Source organism: Lolium rigidum, unplaced genomic scaffold (assembly GCF_022539505.1).
Source record: "Lolium rigidum isolate FL_2022 unplaced genomic scaffold, APGP_CSIRO_Lrig_0.1 contig_10586_1, whole genome shotgun sequence".
In the NCBI taxonomy this organism is placed as follows: Eukaryota; Viridiplantae; Streptophyta; class Magnoliopsida; order Poales; family Poaceae; genus Lolium; species Lolium rigidum.
In genome coordinates, this window is record NW_025899796.1 from 18,060 (window position 1) to 34,993 (window position 16,934).

A 16,934-nucleotide genomic window follows, 5' to 3' on the forward strand; every position below is an offset into this window, starting at 1 on the left:
ATCGATGAATGTCTCTAATGCTAGACAGTGAACAACTATTTGAGTAGATGTGTTAAAAAGATATTTGAGTACAAGTTGAAATGTAAGAAACTATTTGCATGCTAGGCTCTATATTTTAACATTTTAAAATTTAACTTTTTCTACTTCACCGTCACATGCAATTTGGTGGAAAAGATAACACAAAAAGGGAAATGGACTTTTGATGCAATACATGGGTCAACCAAAAGTTTTTTCATCTGCAAATTCGTTTTTCCCGTTGCAACGCACAGGCAAATTTACTAGTTTAGCCTAATTTCGTTGTGTTTTTCCAAATTTCGTTTGTATTTCAAATTATTTGCCGGGTTGGCCTAGGCTCACCACTGGGAAACTAGGCCTCCTCAGGCCAAAAGGTTTCATCCATCCGGTGCTAAATAGTGCCGAATTTCGGCTGGGAGCGCCAAACGAGTGGCAGCCAACAGGTCGTTCAGCTTTTCTAGCAACATGACTACTTTTTGTAACAACGGAATCTTTCCACACCTCCTTCTGTCACATGGATGTCAATATCAAAGTTCACATCATGGTAAATTTTAACAATTTGGGAGAAAAATGATGGCCAAGCCTTCACATATGTCGTATCTATGAACATCCCACAACCACCATATTGCACTTGAACTGGTTACACGAATTCAAGCGGAGCAAATTGCTGTATTTTAACCCTCCTCCCAGTCAATACCATCTTCTTCGTCGCCAGATTCTGGGGCCTCGGCGTTCAAATCTACAAACTTATAGGGCTCTGATGTATTCCCTAAATCAGTTTAAGCATGTCAGACCAATATCTGATGCATGAACTACAATACAAATTTATATAAACATACTGATGAATGCTAACGCATTGAAATTTCAGAACTATATCTAACATATGAACCTTTAATTCAAATGCTTACAAAGTAAACATATAGGATTCAATATGGATGCGAAAATTCCCACAAACAGGTAAAAATATTTCACAGTAAACGTTAGGAGTTTTTAAGTTTGTTAAGACAGCAAGGCTTTAAGTAACAGTTAACCCCATTAATATGTGACTTCTGTGATACAAATTCCAACCATAAGCATCTTTTTAATATGAATATATTGACATCAATTTCATACGACATAAGCAACATATTAGATCTCTAATTTGTGGCCAAAGTCTTCATGAATCAAAATATGCTTTACATTTTAGGACTGATAGATGTGCAACAATTAATTCTTCATTCCTAGGACAAATATCAATATGGCATCCCAACAAACCGACTCGCTATACGAGCAAAAACATCTGGACAGTGCCAGGCTGTCAGATTCAAGCAAAACTTGAGGTATTAACTGCTAACTGATCAATACCCGATGTCAGCATTGAGACATCAAAAACACGTACAGCCTCTATCGAAGCATTCAGTTGTCAGCTTTAAGACAATAAGACATAAGATAACCATGTTCAGCCTCTAAGATAGCTTGGATGGTCAAACTCAAGAATAGATAATTCATCATTCAATGGAAAAAGTAATGCAGATGAGCAATGCAGTTCAATTGATAAATCTATTCCCTATGAATATAAGAAGAGTTGGGTGTGATACTCATCCAAAACTATTGGTTCCAATTTCATAATTCTCATCCGGTCGTGTGCACAAAGTTAGACCCACCCATTATGTAAGTTACACAATTAATCACCTAAATATACCATTTCCACCTTTGGATTTCCTTTTTCTCCGATCCACACTTACAATCCACACTTGTACCTTTTTTTCGAGAAAACGCAAGAGCTTTTGCGTTTTATTTCATTGAATAGGAAGAAAACAACAGGGGTACAACCTCCAGAAGGAGGGACACACACACACGACCGTCCTCACCAAGCGACTACAACTTGGTAAGGAGGTGCCCTCTGACCGCAACGACATTTAGGCCACACCTAGCCTTGCATCCAGCCAAGAATGGCGAGGCAACGTGACTCGGAGCAACAAGGCAGCGACATCGCCTTTGCCACACGCCCCCGGGGACGTTTCAGCTCCAGACTGCCTAGGCCAACGTACCTCACAACCAATGTGCCTAGAGAGTCAGCAGGTGAGAGGCAGGGCTTCAGCGGGACCTGGGGTAGAATTGTTGGGGGAGTGCGAGTGCTGGTGCTGGCAGATGTTGCGCCACACGCATCCGCGCGCATATGTGGCACACTACTCCAGAGACGCATCGTCGACCTCCAGCTGCTACATCCGGTACTCCATTCGCATCCAAGGCAGCACCTTCAAGAAGGTAGCGGCGCTGAGACGCCGCCGCTGCCCGGTCCGGCAGGCCGGACCTGTAGTTTCCCCCGGTGCTCGAGGAGGAAGTCCGATCATAGTCATGTCAACGCCTCCAAGGAGGTAACGGCACCCTCGGGCATCGCCATTGACAGCGCAGGCTGCCGCCGCGCGGGTTTTTTTGCCCCGGCCGTATAATGAGGACCTCCGAAGACTATTTGATGCAAGGCAGAGCCGAGAAGGGGGGTCAGCCTTGTCGTCGCAGGAGTGGACACCGACCAGCGCCATCAGCCACCGCCGGAAGCTCGCTGGCCCGCAGCTTCCGCCGCAGGGGCATAGCAGAGCAGCCACCTGCTGCTCGCATGCTCGCCCGCCCGGCGTCCTCAACCAGCGGCGGATGGGAGGAGGGAGATGGCAGCAGGGGCAACCAACGCGAGGGACAGCCGCCAACGACATCGCACAGGACGCCCAAGGCTGCGGCCCGCCTGACCCAGGCAAGGCCCAAATCGGGCCCGAGCACCGCCTCCTGCGCGCCGCACCACCGCCACGTCGCCAGGTTATCAGCTGAACTCCTACACCACGCCGCCTCCCGGCCCGCACGAAGGAACTTCGTCGGGGCGTGCCACACACAGCCCACGGCCTTCGGCGGCCGGGCGCCGCCGCCCCCGCCAGCGGCCAGGGAGGGAGGGTCGTGGCGCTCGCTTTTAGGGTTTCGGTGTTGCCTCCGGAGTCGCGCGAGCGACCCAGGAGGCAGAGTCACGTCTAATAATCCACACATGTACCTATTCTTATTCCGTAGCATCAATTAATAAAACACATTCATATGTTTTTTCATCCTTTCGATCCAATGTTACGACTCTCGAATTCAACTGGTGTGCCTTCAAGGTTCAGATGATTTTTTTTGTTTATAATTGGCTTCTTCTTGCCAATTGCGGCCAACTTTGTTGTGAATTTTACATCAAGTGCTTTAGTAAGATATTCAATTCTTGCATTACGACATTTATATGTATGCGTGGCCTAATTTCCATTTTTCAACACATGCATGCACGCACACAATTGCTAGTTTGGAAGCAGGACTCAGTTTGCTATCACTACAAGCATACATTATAATTAAATTGTACTCCATGTTTGAAGGCAAAAACAAGAAAAGGATAAGATACCTAAAGGTTCCTGCTCTTCCCATTCAACACCCTCATCCTCAACATCCCCATCCTCACGTTTTGTTTTTGTGCCCAACTGCCGCTCAGAATGAGTTGAAGAAAATGCATGGCCTTCCTGCTGCATCATCTTGGCATCTTCTTGTTCCTGTCTTTTCTTGAGGGCCTCATAATAGGCCTTAATGTATTCATCCTACACAGTTAAATACTTTTTTAGGAATCCAGTTAAAAGATAATTAATGTAAGAACTCTTTTAATAGTAAAAACAGTTCTATTTTCAATACTAAGCTGGCTGACCTGTATACTCTTCTCATCTTCTTTTGGGTCCTGTCTTTTCGCATCTTTGCCTTCTGATTTTTCATCTCCATTTGATGATGTGTTACTGGTCTCTCCTCTTTGTTCTTTTGTAAGATTCATCCCTTCTTTGACCATCCATGGAGGCAAGACTTTTAACTCTGCACCATTTCTGCCAGATTCAGCACCTTCTTCTTTTGCACCAGAACCAGCCAATTCAACATCAACCTAAAAATCCAAATAACCCGATTGATCAACCAAAAATGGTCGAAAGAAATTAGGATCAGCTATAAGTTATACTAGCCAGGGGTGCATGTGACAACATATTAAACATAGTTATACAATTAGAAAGTGTGTCTGATAAAAGCATAATATGATTAAAAAATAAAATGAATGTGATAACATACAATCTGAAGTGTAGAATTCCATGTATGTTTCAAAAAAAAAGATTGGTTATGCAAAGTGACTTAAAATATTACTTCGTTATATCATTATGAGAATGCATACTACTTGACTACAAACTCCTACTACATAAATCCACATGACACTCTTACCTTTGTATCTCCAAGATAAGGCATCGGTGTACCATTATACTGCCCTTGTGCGTTCCTAGAGGCATCAGCTGCACAAGAATCACCATGTGTGAAAGCACCGAGGTTTAGTCTTTCCCATGATTGTAGACTGCCAAACTCAGGAGCAGGCAAATCCTTCACCCTTTTAAGTTGTGCTTGCAATGGCTTCAATTGCTCCTGCATCGGTACAAATATAAATAAGCGATATATAAGAATCAGTCTCCACTGAATCATCAAGATTCTAAGACACATACATTTGCACAAGAGAAGAGAAAAGAATTGTTTACACCTTAGTCTCCACTGAATCATCAAGATTTTAAGACACATACATTTGCACAAGAGAAGAGAAAAGAATTGTTTACACCTTAGTCTCCCCTGAATCATCAAGATTCTAAGACACATACATTTGCACAAGAGAAGAGAAAAGAATTGTTTACACCTTAGTCTCCACTGAATCATCAAGATTCTAAGACACATACATTTGCACAAGAGAAGAGAAAAGAATTGTTTACACCTTAGTGTACAGTAACCACGTCCAAAAGGTGTATTTAGGATGTGATAAACTCTTTTTCCAAATAAAAAATGCAACGTCCTTATTCCAAGATAAGGCATTATTTATATCTCATCCAAGCAACAACAACATCAAAGCTTTCTTCCAAAGCAAGATGAGGTAGGCTAGTTATGAAACTCAACAGAAACAAAAGGAAACCAAAATGATAAGGAGAGAGAAGAAAGTAAAGAATGAACAAGTAAACTAAAAATCTGGCATATGGATCACTGATTTCCATGTCATCCTATCAAGAGCCAAATCTCTAGGTACATTTGAATCCCTCAAAGTCTCTTTTTACCGCCTCTACCCATGTCAACTTTGGACGTCCTTGCTCCTCCTAGTATTTTTCGTACTCTTCAGAATACCACTATTAATTAGTGCTTCTGGAGGCCTCTGTTGGATTGATCCAAACCGCCTTAGTCGGCTTTGGACTAGCTCTTGTGGATCGGTGCAACCCTATCACCTATTACCTCCTTCCTAATTCAGTCCTTTCTTGTATGGCTACTCATCCACCGTAGCATCGCATCTCCACAACACTCATTTGTTGGATGTGTTGTCTTTTAGTTGGCCAACATTCTGCTCCATATACCATCGCCGGTCTGATTGCCACCCTATAGACCTTACCTTTTAGCTTTTGTGAGACCTTATCACATAGGAAGCCAGATGCTTGCCGCCACTTCATCCAACCTCCCTTGATCCTGCGGCAAACATCCTCGCCGATATCACCATTGCTTTGCAGCATTAATCCCAAGTATAGGGAGGTGTCCCTCTTAGGCACTATTTGCCCTTGTAAACTAACCTCTCTGTCTTCGCACCCAACACCACTAAAGTCGCATCTCATCCAAGCAGTTAAAGTATTTCTTGGTAAACTGCAACTTTAAGATATGGATGAAATTTACATTGAGCTTTAACCAGATCTACAGAACAAGTCATGTAAGTGAAGTAGCGAAGCAATATTTCTTAGATATATGTTTATGATGCATAATAAAGCTGAGAACTAGATGAGTAGATGGCATTCTGTTATGGGCTTTGAACTGTGCTCTTTGTATATGCAGAAGAGGTATGGTCAACTAGCGCTCAGCAGACCAAAAGCAAGCACGAGGAACACTGAAGTTAAACATGCACGTCTACTCATCAAAGCCATAACTCTTCGCAGATAGAAGGGAGCACGTGATCCAAAGCTCATAATGCATTTACAACCTTAAAATGGAACTGAGAATGAAAGTTTTTAACACGTCGCTTAGGAGCTGGGGTGCCCTCCCATGGCAAGGTGTTGTGCTTGCCTTGGACTACAGTATAAGGTGTCCGACTTAGAGCTTTGGAACGTCGTTAGAGCGTTGTAAGGCACCACCCCAAGCCAACTTTAGTGGGAAAGACAGCAGATTGCTGGAAAGGACCAACGCAAGAATGGTAAACTGGGAATAGAGAAATCGTGCGGAAATAAGAGGAGGGAGGGAAGCAGACCCAATTGATATGGAGAGCTCTCTCCTCTCTGGAACCCTAGGCAGCGATGAGAGCTCTCTCCTCTCTGGAACCCTAGGCAGCGATGGGCGACCCCTAGCTAGAGCACCACCATCTAGGAGTCCAGATCTAGGCGGGCTTCGTCTTCTCTGGCGTAGCCCTCTGGCCCCCTCGCCAGGGCAAAAAAGGTGTGACTCGTCTCGCTCCTCTCTCTCTCTCTCTCTCTCTCTCTCTCTCTCTCTCTGCTTCTACCCACTTTCCCCTGCTCTGTTTTTCTGTCTTTCGCCAACTTTTTTTAGGGACGATTATCTATTTCTTATGTGTGACTCAAAGGGCATTTTACCCCCGCTCTAACGCCTAAGTGGGCACCTAAGGCAGAAGCTAACCGCCTAAAGCGGGCAAATTTCCAAGGCCCTGCTTTATTTTACCTTGTGAAAGGATGGTTTGTACTTGAAAACCTTAAAAACCTTGCTAACAGTGAAGACATACTTGTGCAAGTAACTTTCTGGGAATCAAAAAAGCAGTACAGGTTAAAGAAAGAATAATTTGAAGCAGCATTAAGAAACACAACAAACAGAAAATTTATTTGAACTTCATGTTGCGATGAAACGGGATCTCTTTTTGTTTCAAGGAAACGGACATCTAAATCCAGCAACAGAGGTTCAGAGTGCAAATTTTAAGAAAAGAAAAAACAATTCACGTCCACAATCCTGGTGGTGGGATTGTACATCCAATCCCCCAACCAAGTGAACGAGACTCACTTTCGAATTACATGGTCAAAGTTGCACAAAAGGTTTTGTTTCTTTCCTTTTCACCAACATATGTGGTTTTCTTTTCTTTTCTTTTCACCACTAACCAATCATCCTATTCCACATATTAACTCAGTACGAATTAACTAAAATCATCATGAACCCAGCAAAAGGAGAACTAGAATTAGAGCATCATCTCACCTCTTGACGCATTGGAAGGACACAGAACCCATGAACCGCAAAACTAAATCGAAAAGGTACTGCAGACACTGCTTCATTCAAACACTCATCGACAGCCAAGGGGAAGATCATACCCTCTCATTGTGGCTGAGGTCTTGCTTGGTGCTTACATTCGCACACTGATGCACGATATGCTCATTGTCCCATCAGAGTACACGGTTCTATACCCGTCTAGCTCCACAGTGGAGGGGGTGGAGGTGGATTGGGCTCCCCGATGAGAACTGTTGACATAGTCGACAAATCTTCTAATGGTTTGAGAAAAGAAAGAGGTAGAGAAGATCCTGAGTTGAGGATTTCAGTAGAAGGGTATGATTCTTTGTTTCTAAACAAGGGCAACGAGTTCAACAGGTTTATTGGGTTCCCAAACTTAAGCCCTTTGTGCGGTTTTGGGCTGCAATACGCCTGTGTAAAACCTACATCAGCAGGGCAGTGTGGGTCTGGCTATAGTGTTTGTGTGAATGAACATTTCCAGTTTTACTAGCTGATGGTCAGTTATGGACCTGTGATACAATTTATCAATATTGTACTCAAATTTAGCGCTAAGAGTACCAAAGTATTAAGAAGTTTGTACTCACATCAATTCTTTGCTGCATATCGTTCAATTTCTCACGCCGACGCTTCCGTGCATTGTCATCACCATCTCCCATTTCCTCAGAAGCAAGTTTGTCACTCTCTGCTATTAGTTCGCCGTTGCAATTTTCACAATGGAAGTACTCATCCGTATAGCTTATAAGTTGCAATGCATCGAAGGCAGAGTATCTGCACATTGAAACAGAAATGACAGCTGAGTCTGAAGAACCGAACTTGTCTAGAAGATAATAAATTAGAAGTAAACCTAATACCTTTTTTTACAGTTAGGGCATACATAGTGTTGAACTGTATTTCTGCTGTCCAATTCATCCTTCAATGTTTTCTTCATGCGGTGTATCCGGTACCTTACAACATCACAGATCTGTGTTTGTGGAGAAGATATATCGTGTCAAGCATAGTTTATGTAAGGTAGGAGAACCGAAAGAAACAGATGAACGATTAATGGGAGGAAACCCTGTGTTGGGGGGAGTAACTCCAATGACCTAAACCCATCTCAAATTGGAAAAAAAATATAGTAAATCCTGGTTCCACACACTCTGGATGCAATGCATTCCACCTGAACACTGGACAATGGTGTACCCCAACTATACAATTAGGGCGGATATTTTGTACACATATTCTCGACAGAAATTGGGGTTGAATCTAGATAGCATATAAAGACTAGAATTCACCCCTCTTTGCAAGTCGGGGAGAATTATAATTGCCATTTGAAAAAATACGAACAAATATGAACTGTCAATCTTGTTCAACTATCTATGCAGAAATTGCATTCATGGTGCAACTACAGATGATATTGAAATTATACTTCCTAAATATGTAAATCTATACCTACTAATAAAGGAAGTAAGGTTTCTCCCCTCTTTTTTTCGTCCGTTTTGTAACTACCCATGGAGTTGACCGATATTACCCGCCCTTGCCACCGGCGAGTGGAAAAGGTTCGAATTTTTTCTTCGCCCCGTCCGTGTGGTTGGCCACATCCCGCACCAGGTATTTTCCCCTAATCCCCTCTCCTCATCCACCAAGCACGAGTGCTGCCTCACGCCTCCGCGACCCACCTCGTGTGCCGCCCCCTGCCGGCTAGCTCATGTCCCGCGCGTCGCCATTGTTGGCGAGATCCCTTCACCGTCTAGCCGTCCCCGCGCGTTGCCCCTCCTTGCTGCCTCGACCAGCCCCTCGCGTCTCCACGTCATCCTCGCTTGGCCTCCCTTGCGTGGCCGGCGCCAAGGACAGAGCAAAGGGCGTTCGTGTTTGTCCTCGTCGGACCTCCCTCACCTGTATGGCACCAAGAATCCTCCCATGCGCCCCCACTGGCCCTCATCGGAGTTGAAGAAGCAGGAGAAGGCAGCCCACCACGGCGGCACTGCGAGGCTGTAGATCCGGGCGGAGGCATGCACCACGATAGCCTGTGGGAACTGATCTATGCAGGGGACGAGCTGAGATTGAGGCGGGTTGCGGGAAGAAAGTAGGAGCGGCGGTGTTCGGGTGAGGCGCGGCTTTCCACGGAGTGCACCGGCGCTGAGGCGGACGCGTAGCTGCACAGGCTGCGGCAACGCACGGAGGTAGGCGTGGAGCTACGCAGGCCACAAGAGGACGGGGTCGCTGGATCAGGCAAACAACAGCTCCCTTGATGGTAAGCTGACGGGGCTGCTGTTCTCGCCTCTCGCACGAGTTCACAAAGGGGTAGAGCATCGGGGTGCTGCAGAGGATGACCGGGCTCCGATCGAAAAGAAGTCTGTGCTTGCATTTCCCTACATCTCCTTTGCAACCGAGCGCCTTTGCATAAATTTTATATCAGATAAGAATGAAATTACATCATCCCCGCTCGCTAGCAATATGGCTATCAGTTCACATTCATTCGGTTTAAAGTTTGGAACCTGAAAACTAGATCCCGTTTTTTAGCTGACTCTTGAAGTAAGAAAAATTAGCACACTTCCAAACATTGTATACAGAGTCGGAGCTTGTTGCAAAGATTTAGCTGACTCTTGAAGTAAGAAAATTTAGCTACCCACACGAAAGAAGTGTTTCAGTTTATTATCATTTGTGACTTGCTGACAACTTCAATTACGGTTGTAAACTATTGGGTGAATATCTCACCAGCAGCATCACACCTCCCTGTGCAATTTAGGTGACTGAGATTTATGACGTGTTAGACACCTCACAATTAAAAAAAAATTATTATCATATATGCAATTTAGGTGACTGAGATTTATGGACTATGTTTGACTTCTGAAAATTAAAAAAATTTATATTCTCAAATATTCCCAATAATAGTTGCATTTCCATCAACAATATTTAGTAAAAATCAATCCGCCGCAACGCGCAGGCATATTTACTAGTAAAGCCACTATAGAAGTACTTCAAGGTTATATAAAGCACAAGACAATATTTTTTTCTATTTAAACAAGAGCATAGAACTGCCGAAAATTTTGGACAATTAACCTGTGCGTAGTCCAAGCAACAGTAAGAATGTGTGTGCAACTTTACTTTCTCTTCTCCCTCCTTGGTACCTGGTTGACCATCACCGGCAGCTGCAGCAGCAGCACTATATATTTTCGCTCCTTTTGCTGACTGTAGCGATAGGATAAAGACAAAGTTAGAGAGAAACAGCCAGGAATATAGAATGAGAAAGCATCATTTACTTCCGATATATCGATTCCTTTGGTAAGGCAGCACACACCAGATGTTAAAATTATTGAATTGATGCACTAGCCAAGTTTTCCAAAAGTTTGAACTGTTGAAAAGGGCTAGGCTATATATTTAACACTCCCCCTCACGTCTAGGCTGGATAAACGGGAAGACACTAGACGTGGGTAATCGGGGGAATATTGCGTTGGGTAGGATTTGATCCCAAGACCTTGTGGCTCTGATACCATATTGAATTGATGCACTAGCCAAGTTTTCCAAAAATCCGAACTGTTGAAAAGGGCTCGGCTACATATTTTAACAAATATTATATGAACATGAGCTCAATATGTTTCCAGCAACCAAAAGCGCAATAATGGAACAGCATGTCTCTAGAAAAACATAGACAAGCATCACTGATTATTATGTTTTGTACGGAATACTTTCCTGATCACTACTTCATAAGCTGTCTCAAATGTATTAGAATAATTATTTTATTAGAAAAACCATATGGAGTTCTTCCAAATGCTACAATGTTAACTGTATAATCTGGTGCACCTCTGTCCAAGGTAACCAATGATAGAGGACAATTTCCAGCAAGAAACACAAAAAATAAGCAAATACAAGATAGTCCAGCTTCAAACAATTCCAAGATCCCGTGAGTTCTACCTTTGAAGATTAACTATTAAAAAGATTACTGCAAATTACCTAGATATAAAACCTTTACTGAATTCTTTTCAGAAGGCATCAGATCAAATGAAGCAACACCATTACACCAATCATTAAAGAAACAGAAAAATGTCCTTTATAGTGCTTATTACAGAGCTCACTGTGCTGTTGTGAAGCGTCATTTATGGCTAGCAGCACAATTTAAAAAAAAAATAGCCAGCTGACTAGAGTAGATAGAATATTAAGATGCTTTGATTATGCAAAACTTGTGTTACTTATATTAATCTAGATGTTTCATGATCACTACTAGTTAAACTGAGACCTAAAGCGACACATTTTCTGGCCACTGATGAATGGTTCCTTTCACAGCTTATCAACATTTGAGGACATAAACATTTGATAGTAATATTTTGCTATCAGCTGGCTGAGATATGGAGTAAATGCAGCTACGCTAAAAAACTAAAAACCACAAGCTAATAGACTGCAATAACAGGAACAATACAAAACTAACCTCCTTTCTGTGATCTCTTGTCACTAGCTTCTCTTCTTCAAAGAATCGGAGGATACGACGCAGTTGTTTTGAGTGGAGCTTTAATGATTTAGCCAAGTCTTCTTCACGGACCCACTGCCGTCTAATGGTGAAAGTACAAAGTTTTTTTTGCATAATGCAACTTAGACAATAGTAAGCTGACAGTGATACACTAAAGAAACTGAATAGAAGAAGGTCAAATCAGGTGATGGCAGACGGAGCTACATGATACAGGCTACGTAAAATACAATTGCATTCTTTTTACTGGGGGGCAGTTTGTATTTCTAAGGAATTTTCAGTCCCCTAGTGCATTACAGGTTTCAATTCCCTGAGTAATAAAATACCCTCATAAATTGTTGTCGTCTTTAATCACCAAACTACGCAATACAAGAATAGCACATATACAAAATGATACAAGATAGCAGCGCATCAGGTTCTGGTATAAAATGGGTATGATATGTGAGGAACCATTTTATAGTTGGTTATCAACCCACCTATGTAACTACTTCGGATTAATCTGAAAATAAGCCTCCATTGAAACCATCAAGGGGGGACAACAGTTTGTATAACAACTACTAGTCTCTATAAAAGCAATTATGGCTTCATACCAAGACCTACATAAGAGCCATTTATCCGGGGCACATGGGCAGTCACAATATCCCGGATTGAAGAATTAAAGACAATAAACAATCACAATCCCGAGATGCACTTGGTATATTTTGGTACCTGAGAGACAATGGATAAAATTTCCAGGCCTTTCATGATATTTGATTTTCAAGTCATACAACTACACCAATGAGAAATAAGAGCATCACTGTCACGGATGAACTATGTTATGCCAGCTCTATTTGGTCGCGGACAATTCAATCTCACGAGAAGTTCAAACTTTCCCGAGCCTAAAGCGTAAGAATTCGGCCGTAAATATCACCAGGTTTTACCAATTCCCGGTAGAGGTTTCGGTACCTGGTGAGAGCATCAAGGACAACGACGGCCATGCCACGGTTGTCGCCGCGGGAAGTCTTCGGCTGGTTCTCGCCCTTCATGGAGATGTCATCGTAGAAAGCGCGCGCCGTCAGCTTCACTAGCCTGCCGTTGACCGATCACCGAACAAATGCAAGCTCGAAAAGATCAGAGACGACGAAGAAAGCTACCGCTGCTGCTGCAACAGCTAGGGTTCCGAGGGAGGGGATCCGAGACTCACCGGTTGAAAGGCTCGAGGGAGCCCATGGCGGCGGCAACGGTATTGTACGATCGTTCAGTGCATATGCCGACAGACTCCGACAGATCAGAACAGCACCTGCCTCGCCGTGGTCGCCTGCCGCCGACGATGACTGGATCGGTGGTAGGGGCTGGGGGCTTCTTTCTTTTCTTGGAAAATCTTCCGCTTCGTCCCGTCTCGTCTCGTGACAGCGTGGTTGGTTGGGGAATTAGAGGTGACGAATTATTATTATCTTTATTTTTATCTTTATCTTTTACCTAATAAAAAAAGTAAGGTTTCTCTCTTTATTTTCGTTCGTTTTTTGTTTGCCCATATTTTTTAAACGAAAGAATGCCACCGTTTAAGCAGTTGTTGATGGTTCTTTGGTTCGTCCATAAATTCATCCCTGTAGGCTATAACCCCGACTTCCCGTCCAGGAAGACATCAATCAAAGTATCAAACCCTAACCCTCCTCCAAGCAATCATCAATTAATCCGCCGAATTACCTCGCTAAGGGAAGCGGCGGCGGCTTGTCTTCCTCCGCACTCGAAGGGATTGAAATCTACCTCGCCGCGAATCATGTGGTGCTCGTGAAGCACATCCGTTTCTTCTACCTTGGCGCGGATCTGACGCACGGGAGGTTGCAAACGGCGGCAACGGCGTTTGATGGTGTATTGGACAGTTGGCTCTTCTTTGTACTGTGCACGCAGTCACGTCCTGCTGGTCCATCGTCGAGAAAGCTAGCGCTCTCAGTCCCATAGCAAAAGCTCACTGGATGTTGCAATCGATCTGAAAAAAGGCAGGGTTCAATCTTGCATCTCACCAATCTCTTTCTTCTCCTACCTTTTATTCTCCAAGATTCCAAAGCCACTGGATTACTGCATCTTTTTTGTATATTAATTAGTGAATCAACATCACGATTGTTGACACATGGGAGGAGAAGGTGTACTAACGCGAGTTTGAAGCCGTAGGAAAACCAGTTTAATTTTGGGTTTGCTCTTTTCTGCATGTAGTCTGAATAAATAGGCACTCGAATTTTATCGATGCGCCACATCGATTGTTGGGATTTTTCATCCCCTGCCAAGATTTCACCAAAGTCCACCACCATGGGTGTCTATGGGGACGGGCTGCCTACCAATCACCTGGCGGCCATCCTGGTTCGCAGTGCCGCATCGCGACTGGATGATCTCAGAACCGCACACCAGCCGCTCTTGTTGATGCTGCAGTACAACTCCTGATCATGCCCACAAACAGTATTCTTCAGTTCAGGTCCTGTGTGCGTGTGTAAATTGTGATCATCTCTATCGTCAGTCAGTTCAACAAAGCATTGATCATCAGCTGACCTCTCAATCAAGGAGTGATTTGTCAGAGCCGTCAACAGCAACCAAACGGTCTTCAGTTATAGTAATCTTGGAAGTATCACCGCTGAATTCTCCCCAGGTACATATTGTTGCATGTGTAGGCGAGAATGAAGTTCGGGTTCAAGATTAGGTTGACCAAATAGAATAAAGGTCGGTCTTTCTTTCCGTTTGACCGATATAGTTGTTTCTTACGTATACTGTGTAATCAGGTGAGAAGTCTTTTAATTTAAAATTCCTTTGCAAACAAAGTTCTGACCTGAAGTCCATGTAGATAATTTATACGAATAAATAAAAAAATATGACCCGAATAATGTTCATTTTCTGGGCGAAATTTGAATGCGATAAATCCTCATATGTTAACTGCTTTTTTACGTTAAAATGCTATGTTTATCTTGGATATGTTACTTTTGCTATGCTTTATGTGTTCTTGTATAACTTCCTTGGTTAAATAGTTATTTCATCCAAATCTTAGAAATATTCAAGCAGTTTTTTCTAGATAGTGAATTATTCAAACAGTTTTCTCTAGACAGTGAATCAAGGGGTATAATATGCTTGGATATGTTCCTTTTGCTATGCTTTATGTGTTCTTGTATAACTTCCTTGGTTAAATAGTTATTTCATCCAAATCTTAGAAATATTCAAGCAGTTTTTTCTAGATAGTGAATTATTCAAACAATTTTCTCTAGACAGTGAATCAAGGGGTATAATATAGTTGGTTTGTTAAAATGGAACTAATAGAGAGAGGTAACGATAGCACGCGATTTGGTGGAGAAAAAACCGTCATAATGTAAAAGAATCATATCGTTTTGGAAAAGAGCGAACTTGTTGGATTCCTATTAGGGTATCTATTCTGCCTACATTCTTTATATATAGTAGTTGAAATAAATTTGGAAATGATGTAGCTGCTTTAGGAATGCAGATTTGCAACACTTGAGCATCAGATCTCTTGTTTTATGATTTTTTTGATAATTAAACTTTTTATTCAAAAAATACATACACATGTCCTTGATAGTCGTGCGAAGTTTTGGTAGAAATTGCATTGAATTTTGAGCTATAGAAAAACCAATTTGTGACTGTATATAGGGATAGAAAACTCACATTTTTGTTAGAATTTTTTGTAGCTTACAATAGAACAAAATTTCCGCCAAAATTCTTTAAATATCTACATGTATGCACGCTTTTGTTTTCAGATTTTTTGAAATATATTTTCAAACTTTATGAAAAAAACAGGAGCATAGTGGTGTTGCAGGGCTTTAGTACATATTTATTTATTTGAAATTCAATTTTTTGATGCTATGCATAGTTTGTGGATTGTTATACACGCCGTCCTTGTACTATCATGGCAACCATGGCACACTAAATCTTTCTTCGGATTTTGAAGACTAACTAGAAGGCATTGGCGCGGCGGCACGCCGCGCCCGTAGCTCTATATTTCTAGGGAAGGTGGTTAAGCTGAATAATTGGATTGTGGAGTTTGAATGGGAACCATTCGGTATTTATTGGGAAAGGATCGTTGTTAGTGATATGAATAAATTGTGATGGAAGATGGGCTATCATCAGTGATAGCAATAACTTATGATGCCGAGTATAAATAGTCAATCGTATAGAGGGAGACTTCTATGCGGTGGAATTTTCACAATCCATTACATTAGATTTTACATATGTGATATATTACACAGGACTGCTAGCCATCTAGACATGTGTGACGGTGTTTAACTCGTAGTTGTAGCAGCAGAATACATGCGACAACATCGGTCACTTATGGGATACTGGGATAGTGGCCAGGCAAGGCAAGGTGTCGATGCTAGTGGGGCACATATTTTTAGTGGCTGTACATTTCGTAGATAGATTGTACAGTGGGAGCAGGTGGTGTACGCAGGTAAACCTAAAGATTCAGAGCGACGGTACGGCTACCGGCTAAAATCAGTCATACTTTGTTTTAGGTTGTGGGAAAACGCAATTAGGACGTGTAGGCCGCGTAGCAATCTGTGCACGTGCAGCATGAACAATGGGCTAGCTAGGCGGGCCGCGTCGACGGTAGCTCAGCCAGGCAACGATATAGGTGCTGACTATCGCCGATGGACCGGCGTAGCGAATGTGGCACACGTGTGCAGGTTAGTCTAATGACACTCTTCACTGTATATGACACGGAGATGGGACAACACAGAAAAGAAAAGCAGAGTGATCAATTTGGGAAAGCAAAATGGCGAAAACACTTTGAACGGGAGGGGTACGAAGAAAGCCGCCATGAGATGGTGAGAGTGGCCGGTCAGCAGCTCCGTGGGCGACATGCCCTCGATCGCTTCTTGTTCAAGGTCGTGGCTACCGGGGGGCGGGGGTGTGATGGCGGATCCGGACTTTACACAGCAGCGGGGCGCTCCGTCGTAGAGGTGCCAACACCGGCAGCGTGGGCTCCTTGTCAAGCTGGGGCCAATGGTGCTGCAGGAGCGGCGGTTTGCCTCCTTGCCCGCTGCAAAGCGGCCAGTTCGCTAGCTAAAGCATCAACAAGCATGGACTGAGATAACAACGGTAGGTATGGTATCTTTTCCCATGTTATCTTTTCACTACTGCTATTTTTGTTGTAGCTAAGTACGATAGAATCAAAGTCACCACCTCTAAGAACCTGAAATGTAAGGGGTAGAGGGTGAGAGTAGTATCTTGAAACCTTCCATTAGTTTGCTTAGTCAGGTGA

At 43.1% G+C, this 16,934-nt stretch overlaps 1 protein-coding gene across 1 annotated transcript; it reads right to left on the minus strand.

The window, feature by feature from the left end:
• Positions 1-488: 488 nt before the first annotated feature.
• On the minus strand, positions 489-13,092 carry LOC124680249 (transcription factor efuD). Its single transcript, XM_047215336.1, has 10 exons — positions 12,885-13,092; positions 12,647-12,769; positions 11,666-11,786; positions 10,303-10,431; positions 8,115-8,224; positions 7,848-8,031; positions 4,255-4,449; positions 3,704-3,928; positions 3,410-3,599; positions 489-784 (listed from the first exon to the last, which is right to left on the minus strand). The coding sequence occupies exons 1-10, from the start codon at positions 12,908-12,910 to the stop codon at positions 690-692; spliced, it is 1,398 nt and encodes a 465-aa protein (XP_047071292.1). The 5' UTR covers positions 12,911-13,092; the 3' UTR covers positions 489-689.
• Positions 13,093-16,934: the final 3,842 nt, after the last annotated feature.